General features: G+C 42.7%; 1 protein-coding gene across 2 annotated transcripts in view; it reads right to left on the bottom strand.

The window, feature by feature from the left end:
* Positions 1-668: 668 nt before the first annotated feature.
* Positions 669-16,363, bottom strand: part of SLC68A1 (solute carrier family 68 member 1) — a 39,641-nt gene continuing 23,946 nt past the window's right edge. For both annotated transcript variants that reach the window (XM_089683298.1, XM_089683300.1), the window contains exons 6-9: positions 15,997-16,093; positions 10,390-10,561; positions 8,329-8,522; positions 669-3,858 (exon numbers count right to left, since the gene is read on the bottom strand). In XM_089683298.1, coding sequence (XP_089539424.1) covers positions 3,611-3,858; positions 8,329-8,522; positions 10,390-10,561; positions 15,997-16,093 — 711 coding nt within the window. In that variant the 3' untranslated portion in view covers positions 669-3,610. The remainder of the gene's footprint in view (positions 3,859-8,328; positions 8,523-10,389; positions 10,562-15,996; positions 16,094-16,363) is intronic.

Here is a 16,363-nt window from a genome sequence, read left to right as displayed (position 1 = left end):
AAATGCTATTTGTCTGGCTTTGGTACCAGAGTGTGAATAACTGAAAACAAGTGTGCACCATACCATGAAAGTCACTCATTCTTGCATGCTGGATACTTGTACCAGGCCAGTGACTATTGCAGCTGGTGGGTCAGCAGTAAAGTCAAGAAATTCTGTTTTTAGGAGAGGTCAGCAAGGGCTGCCTCCATGTTTGTAAGCTGTAGCCATAGGTTTTTTTTTTTCTTTCAATCCTTCTAGTAAATCTTATGCTATTGCCCTGATCACTGGTAGTTTAACTAAGTCTCTGTTTGAAAGCACATAAGAATGAGTGCTCTACTTGTGCCCTCCAGGGCCATGTATTTCTGCATTGTTTCAATGGCTGTGGGATTGGCCCTAGACGGTTTTGTTTAATTACAGTAAGTAATGTTAACTTATTTTCTATTCATTGTAATAACTGCCTGATCTTGTACCTTACATAAGTAAAACTGTCAGCTGGTGATGCCCAAATAAATTTAGAATCCTACAATAAAAAAAAAAAAAAACCTGCTCTAAAAGTGACTTGTACTGAGTGTAAAGTGCTTGGATCAAGCTAAGGTAACCTGCGGTGAAACTCCAGACCCAAATGTGCCTGCTGGGTCTTGTAGTTCTACAAGCTGACAAAGCCTGGTGAAACTTCACTGAAGACAATGCAGTGGACAAAATAGACAGTTTATTTGCATGGCAAGTCATGAGTTGAGTCAGAGCATGGCAGTGATATAGCTGGTCACCATATGGGAATGACATCCTGAGACAAAATGAGGTATATGTTCGCACAACTAGGCTTTCAATCAAGAATGGTGTGCAGAATGCAGTAACTAATAGCAACCAACAAACCAGTCAGATCTATCAACATTCTGAATGATTACTATGGTTACTGCATTTTGCACACGTATCTTTTTCCTTTGTGATTGAGCACCTTTGAACATTTTTCAAGATTAAAGGATTCGGTTCTAAAGCCTTTTAAACACGGTTAAGACACACTTTGCTGAGATACACATGCCCAACTTTTAAAAGCTGGAAAAAAGGCTGTTGCCTGCAGTAACCATTCAGCTTTTAAACTCTGAACTATACCAAGAGAATTATGGGTGGAGACTGACGGTGCTCAAAGTTTTATCAGAGCCAGTTAACAGATATAATTTTGCATTCCCTCATAAAATCAAATAAAAGTTTTGGCAACATTCACACTAGCCTCCAGCATTTGGAATATTTAAATGCAGGAGAAATGATCTGGGCAGCATAAACTATACGCTTCCCTGATCAATTTCTGCATTTAAATGTACTTTTGTTTACATGCATTTAAAAACACTCACAGCATCTAATCTGCCCCTGAACACTCAGAATTCTATTTTCTCTAAAAATGCCTATCGCCTCAGGTTGAATGAGCCCATTTAAAATCATCACATAAACGTATGAGTTAGGAAGGTCTTACAAATGCATAATAACACATGTACTGTATGTCACTGCTAGTGTGAAAGAAGCCTAAAAACTGCTTTGTAATATGGAAAGTATCCCAGTTCATAATTATTGCATTGTAAAAATTGTTACATTGTGCTGGTACAACACCTTGGTTAGTATAAACTGAAGAATAGCAAATGCTGAAAATAAAAAAGTAAGAATATATCTTCATATTGATGGCAAACACCAGTGATGAAGTCTCTGCCAGTCTGCTTAAACTCTGTTTAAAAGTGCACTGCTATGCTATATGCAGCGAACCTGATCTGGCCTTAAACGTGCCTGAGTTGGCAAAAGAGCTTAATGATTGGCACCTTTTAGGGCCTGCAGGTGCTTGTATTAGGCTTCAGACTGATATCCCCCAACACACAGACACACGCAAAACTGTGTCAAATACTTGGTGTAGTCAAATTTCACTAATAGGGGGAAGGTCTTAAAGGGCCATTAAATACCAGGAGAGTGCAGAGTTGAGGGGTGCGCATCAATCATAGTGCAGAGTTGATGGGTGCTCTACACACAGTGCAGAATTCAACCCTATTCCACAGCCGCTTATTTCTGCATCCCTCATCCAAATCTCACTTTCACCTCCTACCCTTGCCCCCTTCTTCTTCTCCCCCCCCCCCTCTTCCACCTCTTACTTTTGTTTCTGTATTAAGGTCAAGCACCTGCCCACACACTGTAGGTGGCTCCACATTCCTCATGCAGGGAGATCATCCAGTGGAGTTGTCAGCCATCTACACTGCACCATGGGTACCTGCATCTCCCTTGCCTCCATCCTGCACTCAGTGGGAGCCACTAAGTACAGGATGACAAGCTGTTACTTGTAAACACAGAAGCTGGACTTGGTGGTGAGCAGGGAGCAGAGGGCCTGAGCCAGAGGTGGTGGAACTCAGTTCCACCAAGTTAAGTTGAATAAAAGCCCTGCTTGTGGCCCTTGAGGCCTGGAGCCATGCTATGCATGTCAATAGATTAAGATTACCTTTAGTTTGCTAAACCCAACCCCATGTTATGCAGCTGTCACAGGCCTCTTTAGACTAACGGGTGTCAAACTGGCGGCCCTCCAGCTGTTGCCAAACTACAAGTCCCATGAGGCATTGCAAGATTGATAGTTACAAGCATGACTGGTAGAGGCATGATGGGACTTGTAGTTTTGCAAAAGTAGGAGGGCCAGCAGTTTGACACTCCTGAGTGATAGAGGGTGGAGCTATGCAAAGTACAGGAAATAAGGCTCTCCATCAGGGCACAAGGATATGAAAACCAGACTGAAACTGTTTATACAATCCAAAGAGATGCAGGCATTATTCAAGTATTCCAACAACCAGCCCCGTTGGCTGTCAGAATACAGTAAATGCAGATTAATCCATGTATGCTGCTTAGTGTGCATGGAGGGATCTGTTAATTGCTTTCTTTCAGCATGCATGATTAACAAAAATCTATACGTGTATGGTCAGCTTGACACAAGTACTTGCAGGTTGCTCAAGATGCCCACTGTTATTACACTTTCTAATCCTGTGCAGGTTCAATTTAACATTCAAAGATAAGGTCCCCTAAAGTGCACCTGTCCTCTACCCACTTGAGTCATTCATATTGTTGGTGGAAGCAAAAAAAAAAATGCAGTCCATCAATTCCATGGGAACTTACATAATCACTGGTTTGTGCATTGTAGAGTTGGTACTAGTACAAAAGTAATGTAAAGAATTATTAAAGTAAGCACAAACCACCTCTATCTCCACTGTAAGAAGGCGTCAGGTACTACAATTAAATAAAGCCTCCATCACACATAGGACAGAATGAATTGGTCCCTTTTGAAATTAAAAAACAAAATGTTTAGCATGTAAAATAAACCTGAACAGAAAAATATGGAGGCTGCCTTTGCTGACCTGTTTAAAAACTCGCTGCCTGGCTGTCATACATTCAGACTTGACTAGGTAGCATACTTGGTACTGGTGCCCAAGTCAGCCAGATAGCTAGCATTTTCAAAGGAAGGTGAGAAAAAGTGGCTTCAGTAGATCTCAAATGATAGGTATATGACCTCTATGCCACTGTATACTGATACCAGAGAAGGAGGTGAGTGGTCATGTTCTGGTCAAGGATAAAAAATAAAAAAGGCAAAAATTGGCAATGTCTCTTCGGTGGTCCTTCATATAGTTTTTACATCTGGAGGGATATCATTTTGAGCCTGGCGATAAGTCTTCACGGTGATGAGCCGTTTTCCATGTAGAGTGAAGTGTGACCAGGTGAAGAGCTGCAGCAGAGCACATGTAATTGGGATGAATACTAGGAGATAGAAGCATCCTTGGCGCAGAGTGGTGGTCAGCACTTGGCTGGAATCCATCTGTGGCTCGGTACTGATATTATTCATAGCATCCCGCTGAAAGATGTCATATCCTGCAATAAAATAGCTGTAGGTCAATTTCAAACACTCACACCTGTAATTCTACAGACTTCATTTGCTAACTACTACTTCTTAGTAACCACATTCAAACATTCATCCTGTATTTCTCCAGAGAAATCGTATTCCAATCATGAACTGGGCGTGTTATGTCAAAGCTTAACTATACCGGTGCATCTCAAATTTGAATATCATCAAAAAGTTAATTTATTTCAGTAATTCAATTCAAATAGTGAAACTCATATTTTATAAAGATGCATCACATACAGAGTGATACATTTCAAGCATTTCTTTTAATTTTGATTATTATGGCTTACAGCCAGTGAAAATCCAAAATTCCATAATACAGAAATATTGGCTTACTAAAAGATATGTCCATGTGCGGTATAGTATGCACTCAATACTTGGTCGGGGCTCCTCTTGAATGAATTACTTCATCAATGCAGTGTAGCATGAATGCGATCAGCCTGTGGCAATGCTGAGGTGGAAGCCCAGGTTGCTTTGATAGTGGTCTTCAGCTCATCTGCAATGTTGGGTCTGGTGTCTCTCATCTTCCTTTTAATAATACTACACAGATTCTCCATGGGATTTAGGTCAGGCAAGTTTGCTGGCCAGTCAAGCACAGTGATACCATGATCATTCAACCAGGTATTGGTACTTTTGGCAGTGTGGGCAGGTGCCACGTCCTGCTGGAAAATGAAATCAGCATCTCCATAAAGCTGGTCAGCAGAAGGAAGCATGACGTGCTCTAGAATTTCCTGCGCTGTCTTTGGGCTTGATAAAACACAGTGGACCAACACCAGCAGATGACATGGCATCCGAAATCATCACTGTGCAAACTTCACACTGGACCTCATGCAGCTTGGGATTCTGTGCCTCTCCACTAGGGACGAACCGAAATTTTGGCCACTGAAACATATCGTCTGCCCCCTCCTTGCACACACTGCCTCCTAAAAAGAGGACCTGCTGCTCATATGCAATCACATAAGGAACTTTTGGTCCCCTATGTGATAGCAATAAAATCATAAGTTAAAAAAACTAAATAACATTATACATGAAAGTAGAAAAATACGAAAAAAATTGAAGCCTCCCCACCCACACATATGCAGACATTTTGGCTTCGGTTCGCTTTTCGCCCACATGCATTCTGAATTTTCTGTATCGGTTTCGGCACCAGAATTTTCATTTCGGTGCACCACTACTCTCCACTCTTCCTCCAGACTCTGCAACCTTAATTTCAGGAACACACAGGAGTGGCTTGACACAATGAATGCGACAGTTGTAGCCCATGTCCTGGATACGTCTGTGTGGGTGGTGGCTCTTGAAGCACTGACACTAGCCATAGTCCACTCCTTGTGAATCTCAAATTCTTGAATGGCCTTTGCTTCACAATCCTCTCCAGGTTGCGGTTATCCCTGTTGCTTGAGCAACTTTTTCTACCACACTTTTTCCTTCCACTTAAATTTCCATTAATATGCTTGGAGACAGCACTCTGTGAACTGCCAGCTTCTTTAGCAATGTTTCCTTTTGTGACTTACCCTCCTTGTGGAGGGTGTCAATGACTGTCTTCTGCACAACTGTCAAGTCAGCAGTCTCCCCCATGATTGTGTAACCTACTCAACCAGACTGAGAGACCATTTAAAGGCTCAGGAAACCTTTACAGGTGTTTTGAGTTAATTAGCTGATTAGACACCACGAGTCTACAATATTGAACTTTTTCACTATATTCTAATTTTCTGAGATACTGAATTTTGGATTTTCACTAGCTGTAAGCCATCATAATCAAAATTAAAACAAATGCCTAAAATGTATCACTCAGTGTGTAAAGAATCTAAGAGTTTCACTTTTTGAATTGAATTACTGTAATAAATTAACTTTTTTATGATATTCGAATTTATTGAGATGCACCTGTAATGAAGAAAAAATCTGGGCAAAGTCTATTAATCTTCAGTTCCCTTCCTTTAATACTTGAGAAGTGCAAAGTGCAGGGGCATGGAGCAAGCAATCAAAATATATCTTCCACAGGCCTGATAGTAAACACAAATTTGATGGGGTGCTTTGGGTCAACATGTTCTGTGAAGCATTGGTGCTCTCTGCCGTTCCTTGCTTACAAGGAACATGGGACAAATATTGGCACTTCTGTTTTTCGGGTGCAAGCTTAAAGCTGAACTGTGAGAAGCAAACAAACTCTACCCTTTAGTAGGCCCCTCCTGCACTGCAAGGGTTAAGTGCTTGCTTAGTCTAGGGCTGCAGGTATAAGTCGTATTACTTACCCTATCCCTCAGTCCAGTGCTGCTCTTCTCTGCCTGCAGCTGTGGGTGGTCCCTCAGCATCATCATGTACAGTGCTGGGCTACCTACTCTGCTTGTAATCTGGGCCCCAAATGCCTGAGAGGAGGCAGCACTAGAGAGAGTCTGCTGGAGCCAGAAATAGGGTATTACACCTTATCCCTGCACCCCTACTAAACCAGCATTTAACACTTGCAGTGCAGGGGAAAGGGTGTTTTTTGTCAAATTCCTGTAGTTCAGCTCTAAAGGACAAAGGATATTGAGTTCCAAAGGCTATGTGCTGGTTTTGGTTCAATATCTGATTAACCTCTTTGCACCTCTGCCTCCCAGCCCTTTAAGAGTTTCAGAAGCCGGGGTTTTAGGGTCATGTGACCGCCGTGATTCGCCGTCACATGACCGGAAACGGTCCCGCTCGCAAGGGGAGACACAGACATATGTGCTGGGAGCACGCGCCCTCAGCACATATGTATTTTATAATGGCACGCAAATATGCGGCCGCTCGGCCCCAAGGCCCAGATGCATATTTGCATGCGCTCAGTGTCTAGGGGTTAATAATGAAAGGATGAGGGTGACATGCATGAAGAATGTGTCTCTGCTATGACTTATCTGTCTAATCAAACTGTGACGCTTGCCTCTTCAGCCTGGGTTCATGTGCGGTGCGGTATGTCGCATGTGATTTGCACAGGAACCGCACTGCATTCATGTGCAAATCACATGCGATTTGTGTGCGGTGCAATTGGAGCCATACATTTTGTGGCTCTATTCACACCGTACCCGCACCAAAAATGTGCAGGACCCTTTTTTAGGTCCGCACTAGAATCGGATCGCATAGGTATTCACACCTATGTGATCCGATTCTGCACATTGCACCGCGTTTTGCGGACTGCTTTCAGGGTGTTGTTAACATACACACCAGCAGCAGTTCACATGAACGGGGTGCAATTCCGGTGCGGTGCAGAATTCGTACCGCATCAGCGTGAACCAGGGCTAAAGGTAACCTTCAGTTTTTGGGCTTCGTATGGCAAATTGTTGTTACACTTTCCTGTTAGTCTAATTCTACCATGTGAGATACCCTATTATATAGGCAACACAGTAATATCTGTCTGATCTGGCTGTGATATCAGGTGAAGATTCATAAAAAGACACAAATCCATTTGACTACAATGGTTCCTTTAAACCCCAGGGCCACATCCAGCCCTCGATGTTTCCACTGTCAGCACGTCTCCCTGAGGAAGCGGACAGAGAGGCACACTGACAGATGTCTGTGAAGAGCTGCAGGAACTGGACAGAGAACCTGAGGAGCTGATCAGTACAGCAGGGAGGCTCAGATCTGGTGGGAGATCATTGCCCATGTCCTGACACTTTTCCACCACTCTGCTACCTGGCCAAGTTCTTGCAGGGTTGATGCCTGCAGGCTGCACACCCAAAGAGCCATGCACCTGTTCTTCACTCCCAGTCAGGATCTGCAGAAATCTCTGCTACACCAATCCCAGGCTCTCTCCTTCCAGTCACAGTGCCTTTTAGAGGGCATGTGACAGGCAGTGGGGAAATGTTCTATAACTTCCTCATGGCCACATTTAACCCTATAATGCTGCAGTACCACACTACAATTGCATGCAGTTGCAGCACAGCCCTATTGAACTCAATGGGAGAGTTTGACAAGCTGTGCAGCTTGTTAAACCCTGCAGCCCAAGTTAAAAATGCCACAGTTGCAGCATGTGAACATCTGGCTGTTATTTACAGTTCAGGTGAGTGGCCAGGGAGTGGTAAAACTATGGCTCAGCCACCCATTTTTACTATCCCCCATCTGGAAGAGACCTATTTCATGAACAGTTGTACCTATTATTTCTACAGCCAGGTTTTTCATTTCTACATTTACCTACTTATGGACATTCTCAGGTCCAAAATTAATGTGAAGCAGAATTAAGTATGGTCCACCACAACAGTTCCAGGTTCTCATGTGACCCCCAGGGAAAACTGAATTGCCCGTCCCTACTTTAAATTTAAAGGTTGTTATAGGATCCCTGAGCAATCGGACTCTCATATAAGTAACCACAGACACAAATAATCTTTTGTGTGTATGTGGGGGGGGGGGGGATTCTTTTCTCTTATGAATTGAAAAATGCTGCAAGAGACCCTGCTGTGATCAAACAATACTCTCTATCCTTGGCTATATACCTGTATAGACACACAGTAACCACGTGCCAACGAGAGGGGCAAACGTTTGGCCAGGTTTAGTAACCAAAGCCACCATGCCAAACATCAATGCCGAGGCGGCCTGTTTCCTGCGATTTAGCACAAAGTCTTCATCCACCAGGTCTGTGATGACTAGGTTCAGCAGCTTACATGTTCCTTCAGTGAAAACACGATTGCTGTAACAGGAAAAAAAAATCTCATTAATTCCAGCATTGTACAAAATATTGTGTGAACACAATGGGCTGTGAAATGCAAATGTATCCAATGTTTAGGTGTGTCAGGCACATTAAGATAAGGCATTATATGTTAGGTAACGTCTTTCCTTCCCACTAAGCCAGATGCTTGTATATAGTAGTTGTTAGGAGGTTGGGTTGGGGTTGTCGTACCCATAAAAATCACTCCTAGCAGCTAAAACAATCCCTTCAAAGTGGACCTATCTTCTACTCCAGATATTATTACGTACAAGAAAAAAGTAGGAAAAACTGGATTTTTGGTGTACCTGTAAAATCTTTTCCTTGGCGTACATCATAGGAGACAGTATTTTCATAACTATTACAATAAGGTTTTATGCTGTTACCTTCAAATGACTGGATGCTGGCAAAAAACAAGACAAGAAATCACCTCCCAGGCATAGCTTCAGTTTGTAGCAGACAGGGTGGGCGGGGACATGAAGTTCCGTCCAAGACAAGATGAGATCCGCCCCCTCTGGAGAGGCCCAACTTCTGGTGCCTCCCTAATGATTTATGTATGCCGTGGCATTGTCTTACTGAATCCTTAAAGTGTTACTAAACCCACAACAGTAAAATCAGTCTGTATATGCAGTAAAGCATGCTTGTTATACTCACTGTGAAACCTAAGGGGTTAATCCTCTGCATTGTGTAAAAAGGCCTTTTGATCCTGAATTCTCTGATCCTCCCCTTCTTTCAGTGTCTTCCTCTTATCTCCTGATAAGACATATTGTGTGGAGTCACTCTGCACATGCTCAATTTAGTGTATTGCTAGAGAGTTTTTTTTTTCTTGGGAGAGTGCATGTGATCAGCACAGGGCCAATCAGCACTGTCCAGACAGAGGTCAGGGGTTCTGCATCCTCCTAGAGGAATAAGAAAGCTCCTCCTATAAGCTTTAACCAGTGCTCTGCTGGACATTGATAGAAGTCACAAGACTGCTCTAACTACTGCTAAAAATATTTAGCAGTTTATATTTACTAAAATAATTGCGCTTCCATGTTGTGTGTACTGTGGGAGACCAGATATAGTGAATGCGGGGTCCTGGGTTTAGTAACACTTTAAAGGATGGCCCTCTAGCTGCACCAACCAATGCAGCAGGGCAAGAAAAATGCCCTCAATTCCAGGATGTTGATGAGCAATGACCTCTCCTGCGGTGAGAAAGTTCCCTAGACTGAGAGATTATTCAGAACTCCACCCAGCCCATCAGGCCGGCATCCGTCATCGGGACCCTCTAGGACAGAAGAAGGAACAATTTTCTCATGCCCAACATTCAGGAAGAGAACCGGCAATCCAAAGACAGTCTCGTTCTGGGGTGTAAATACATCGGGGAATTGGATTGCGTCTTCCTGTCCCATGTCGATAAGACATTCAGCTGGAGGACCCTGGAATGAAACTTGTCAAAGGAACTGAACAAAGGGAAACTGGGCTACCATCTTTCCTGGGACCCTCAGGCAAAGTCAAATTGAGGGATTTGTTAGCTGAGTTCTCAGAGAAAGACTTAAATATTCTAATCTTTATATTGGGACTAAGGCTGAGTTCTGATAATTCAGAACCCATCCAAACCTCTACAGCGTTTGCACCACTCAAGTCACATTGAGCTCTGGAAGCGGTGCAGACTTCTCCTTCAGAGGTAACCTATGGCAGGAATACCCCATGTAGAATTGATTGCAATCCTAATAGCTTACCACCACAGAATACAGTCAGGAGCCCTAACAGACTTCTGAAGGTGAGAAGGGATCCAGGCGCATGTTAATCTTGACATTTCAAATCAATACATTTTGTACACAAATAACCAATAATTGTATAAGGCACAAACCTGGCTATGAATATACAGAGTAGATATATCTGGTCAGGCCCAGCAAGAAGCATCAGAGCACTGAGAACCAGCTTGATGATGAAGAGCCACCTCACAACACTGTAGACGCCATGCTTCTGACACAGCGAGAGGAAGTACATATTGTTTAGATGTGGTGCTATGTAAGAAATACCTAAAAAAGGAAATTATATATATTATATATAAAATTCCTATTTGCCTACTATTCACTTTTGCACAAAGATATAGATCTGAGATAGTTGTAACATAATTGATGAAAGGCCACAATCAACTTATCCCTCTTGAAACACATACAAATCAGTATCTCATAGGCATCTAATGTCTATGTGGATCTTGACATCATACTGATGGATTACTATAATGGCCAAACAACCACAGTTCTCTAAGACCTCCATGAACACTGAGCGTTTGGCATTTAAGTTCAGGGTGAAGGCACAGGTGCACTTTCCAGCCCCGCTGCCATGTGAGCCTGACACAACGAGTGGTACCAACGTTTAGGGCAGTATGCACCTAGGGAAGAATGCCCGGAATGCAGGCTCCTCATTTTTCTGACCTTCATTGCCTGCATATTGGTTACAGGCCAATGACTTGGAAAGTCACAAGATCAGCCTAACAGCCAGGCAGCTAACATTTTCAGGTCAGCAATGGTAGCTCTTGCTCTCCTTTTGTGACACTATGGGGAAAAAAACAAAACAAAAAAGAAACCGATATGAAAGCTGTCACATTGCTAGTCTCTCTTTCTGACATGTTAGTTGCCTGGCTGTCATTGATTCTTTGGCTTGAATGCTTTCCCAGCACTAAAGCTGGTCTTACATGGCTCAAATTTCAGCCAATTCATGCTGAATCAGTCACAATTCAAGCTGTGGATGGTCCTGTCAGCACCACCCGGCCAGACAAAAGTTGATATATAAATCTAAAGAGCCAGGTGGAAAATGATCGACTGAACAGTGGCTGCATCCAATCAAATGCAATCACTGTTCGCGTATTTAAGCAGCCGTGGGTGCTGTGGCTGTCAGAACACAATAATCAGATGGAGACAATTCTCCTTTCACACTGCTTAGTGAGGAGAAAGAATTTATTGATTTCTTGTTCAGGTCAAAGGCTAAATGAGAGAAATGTAGCTGCATATAGCTAGCTTAACTTCGAACAAACCATGAGATAAGAAATTCTGATTCTGTTCTGCCTTGTATTTCATGCATTTTTGAGTCAGCGATTCAGCAGAATGGAAGCACAGCCAGTGAATTAGCATTTTCAACTGCAAATTAGCTCTATTTCTCTCATGCTTCGTATACTTGAAGGGCCAGTTCACACCATTGAAACGCAGTCCAGATGCGTTTCTGCATGCATGTTTTTGATGTGTTCTGGTGCGTTTTTGAAGCATTCCAGTGCATTTTCCCCTCTTTTTTTCTTTACCTTAAAGAAGGACATGTGTATTACAGTGCAGTTTAGGTGCGTTCTAGTGCGTTTTAACGCATTCCAGTAGAGTACAGTTCACAAAAAATGCAGCATGTTCTACTTTTTTTTCAGGAACGGGAATTCACTAAAATCTGACTGCACTGGTGTGAACTATGCCACTGGAAACCATATAACCTACTATCCATGTGTATTTGACGCAGAAAAAAAATGCACTAGAATGCATGTGGTGAGGGCCGACCCTAAGAAAACAAAATAGGTACAATATGCAAATATAAGTTGTAGGTTCTGAGGTCAATTTTATTTGTAGGTTCTTTATTTGTCAGTTTCTCCATATGCTACCAATTTTTATTGCTTGATGCTATGTGGTCACCAAACACAGATTTAGGTTATCCTTTGCCAAGCATCTATAAGGTAAAACTGGCAGAATCCTTGCTGTTTATTAGATGTCTATTCCTGCCTGCACATCATTACCAATTTCTTGTAGACCACCCTGGGAGTGCATATAACAAAGTGCTGCGATATACAGTGACTTGTCTATTCCCAACTCATAAGCCTCACTACTAGCCCACTGCTGTGATTGGTAGCCTCTCTGACCAATATCAAGAAACAGAAAGACATAAGGTTAGAGCCAAGGAACACAAGAGCTTACCAATGTGTGCGCAAGTGTGCCATTCTCCAGACTTTATTTCTTATATGCCCCAGAGATGGATCCTGATTGGTTACTATGGACAACAACTCCGCTTTTAGTAAAATCCCGTAGTTTTGCACAATAATGTTAGATCGTATTGAGTTTTTTTTTTGCACAAGCACTTAGCACTTTAATTGGTTGATAGTCGCATAATTTTGGAGACATCTTTATACAGTATACTGCCAAAAGTATTGGGACGCCTGCCTTTACACACACATGAACTTTAATGGCATCCCAGTCTTAGTCCGTAGGGTTCAGTATTGAGTTGGCCCCGCCCTTTGCAACTATAACAGCTTCAACTCATCTGGGAAGGCTGTCCACAAGGTTTAGGAGTGTGTCTATGGGAATGTATGACCATTCTTCCAGAAGTACATTTGTGAGACCAGGCACTGATGTCGGATGAGAAGACCTGGCTCTCAGTCTCCGCTCTAATTCATCCCAAAGGTGTTCTAGTGGGTTGAGGTCAGGCCTCTGTGCAGTCCAGTCAAGTTCCTCCACCCCAAACTCGCTCATCCATGTCTTTATGAACCTTGCTTTGTGCACTGGTGTGCAGTTATGTTGGAACAGGAAGAGACCATCCACAAACTGTTACCACAAAGTTGGGAGCACGAAATTGTCCAAAATGTCTTGGTATGCTGACACCCTAAGAGTTCCCTTCACTGGAACTAAGGGGTCAAGCCAAACCCCTGAAAAACAACCCCCCCACCACCATAATCCCCCCTCCACCAAACTTTACACTTGGCACATGCAGTCAGGTGAGTAAAGTTCTCCTGGCAACCGCCAAACTCAGACACGTCCATCAGATTGCCAGACAGAGAAGCGTGATTCGTCACTCCAGAGAACACATCTCCATTGCTCCGGAGTCCAGTGGCAGCGTGCTTTACACCACTGCATCCGACACTTTGCATTGCACTTGGTGATGTAAGGCTTGGATGCAGCTTCTTGGCCATGGAAACCCATTCCATGAAGCACTCTGCACACTGTTGTGCTAATCTGAAGGCCATATGAAGTTTGGAGGTCTTTAGCTATTGACTCTGCAGACATTTGGCGACTTCTGCTCACTGTGCACTTCAGCATGCGCTGACCCCGCTCTGGTATTTTACGTGGCCTACCACTTCGTGGCTGAATTGCAGTTGTTCCCAGTTGCTTCCACTTTGTTATAATACCACTAACAGTTGACCGTGGAATATTTAGTAGCAAGGAAATTTCATGGATGGACTCATTGCACAGGTGGCAACCTATCACGGTACCACGCTTGAATTCACTGAGCTCCTGAGAGCGACCCATTCTTTCACAGATGTTTGTAGAAGCAGTCTGCATGCCTAGGTGCTTGACTTTATACACCTGTGGCCATGGAGGGGATTAGAACACCTGAACCCAATGATTTGGAGGGGTGTCCCAATACTTTTGGCAGTATAGTGTATATGTTACATACTGAAACTGGACATTCCTCCTACCAGCCAAACACTTATTCAGACACTTAGTTAATGTGGCTCGTGCCATGAGCCCAGAGCTCTGGAGAACACCGATTGTGCCCTCTTTGAAGGAATTAGAAGACTATGTAGAATACATCCACAACATGGAATCCATTATGCACTACAAACTAGATAGATTAATGCAGAGCAACCAAACATGGCAAGTCTGGAAGGAATTCTAACAATCTGTACCATACAAAGAAATGAAAAGAATAGGCTAATAGAATCCAATGGAGAGAACCCACATTACTTAATAATGTGAGTTCCAACAAGGGGAATACATCCTCCCTATCCTTTCCACAACTCCTCCTCTTCCCCTCAGACATTCCACCCCCCTCCTCTTCTTTTATGGGTTGCTCTTCCTGGACCTCCAAATGGTATATGACAAACAAAAGGGAATGCATCAGACTCCAGACAAAGTTGCAGCATACAGGTTTACAGTTAAAGTGGAACTTTAGTCAGAAAATTAAGTCCTAATAGATCACTTCAGGCTGGCCCCTTTTGCAAGTATAGCTATGTAAAACATTATAAATACGTTTAAAATCCAGTAAGGCCCTGTTTCACCCCACTCTTTAAATGCTCAGCTGCTCTGTATTCTCGGTACGGTATCAAAAATCAGAGCCACTAGAGGCCAATCAGCTGGCAGTTTAGGATTTACTGCTGAAGAAGGGGGAAGAAAGCAACAGGAATGATGAAGACTAGAGAAGAAGACAAGTAAAGCTGGAGAGGTGACAGGGCAAACTCTGCTGCCAGGGAGACACAAAAGAGTTAAACTTACAAGGATGGTGTCTTATCTTATCTCCTTCCTTTCTCCCTCATAGGCAGCCTGTGAACTTTGTTTCTCTCTAACTGAGCCAATACACACAATCAAGGCTGGAAATGTACAAATTTTAAATGAAGAAAGAAACATATAGTTTTTGAGACCAAAGAGAAGGGGAGAGTTTCTGATATGGAAGTGACTGCACTGGGCTTCATCAAAATGGAGGTCTCTAGCAAGAGGAGACAGGAGCAATGTTGGAGGCAATTCACAGCACACACAAATTATGGTAGCATATCTATTAATGGGTAATGTATTCTCTTTTGTTAAAGAACATTATTATCAAACTGATAGGGCGAAAGTTCCTCATTGACTTCATTTACTATTCCCCCATAATCCACCCCGTTACAAATGGACTACCACTTTCTTTAGTTTCCCCATCTTCTTTTACTTTATTTCCTTCAGACAGTAATACTGGAGTCTCAAAATCGCAGTTGCAAGTACTTGAGTTATACTGATACAGCAATTCACTTTGGAATACAGAATTGAGTAGACTGATGTTCCTGCTTGACAGGGTCCTGGTTTACTCGAAAAGGAAGCATGCATATACAATTATCAATATGCATTTTGTGCAAGGTTTCTTAACTTCCTTTATACCTCTACGTGCAGAACCGTATGAATATTTACCAAGTATTATTAGTAGTGATATTGTTCCCATTCTGTGAAACTTTTCAAAATTAAAATAAAGAATGTTAAAAAAAAAAAAAAAAAAAGAGTGCTGAGAGCACTGTAAGGAAACATAAATGTACCAGCTTTTCAAGATATTCCCATTTCTTTACTATGTCCCCAGATTCACTTTATAGAGAACCCATGCTGAGAGACATGTGTAAGCCATCACAGCCAACTTCTCTTTTTGAAAATTCTAGTTGCCTTGCTAACTTGCTGATCAAAAGGCCACTGAGCCAGTGAAAGGGAGCGAGCAGTTGATCTGGTGTTCTGAACTTAATGGCAGTCTGCTTGTTCTTGATAGATGATTCAGAGAACACTGGAGCCAGAGCCAGCTACGGTAACTGGTTCTGGCAGCCTACATTTCGGTTTTAAATCCCCTATTTCCACCTAATCACAATATTATTTTATATCCAAAAGGGACTAATCTCTTACCCCTCTGCTACTATGCCATGTACACAGCCAGGCAAACCATTACAGAGGATTATGGAAACACAACATCTACATATAGAAGAGATGAAAATTACCTAGCAAAAAAGATCCAGTAGAAACTGAGATTCTGTCAGACAATAAATGCTCCAGGAAGAGGGGGAAGAAATTACTGTTAAAGTGACAGTGAAAAACCTGCAAAACAAAGAAGAAATTTAGCAACAAATGCCTTTATACAGTCATTAGGTACACCTATCATTGAATCTAAAGCCAGCCACAGACAAAACGAATTTCAGTCAGTCCCCTATGAACCAGTGGAGATCTGAAATTCCCACCATGGTTCCCTTGTTGGCACCTGCTCACCTGACATCATTTGATTGCAAAATATAAGGAGCCAGACGTAAAACAGCTGAGCAGCACCTGCATCCAATCAGATCTATGCTCTATTTGGGTATTTTGACAGTC

The sequence above is a fragment of the Staurois parvus genome, unplaced genomic scaffold (assembly GCF_062004578.1).
Source record: "Staurois parvus isolate SC_StPar_1 unplaced genomic scaffold, SC_StPar_1.0 ptg000303l, whole genome shotgun sequence".
In the NCBI taxonomy this organism is placed as follows: Eukaryota; Metazoa; Chordata; class Amphibia; order Anura; family Ranidae; genus Staurois; species Staurois parvus.
Note: the sequence above shows the minus strand (reverse complement) of the source record. Positions and strands in the feature narration are given on the sequence as shown.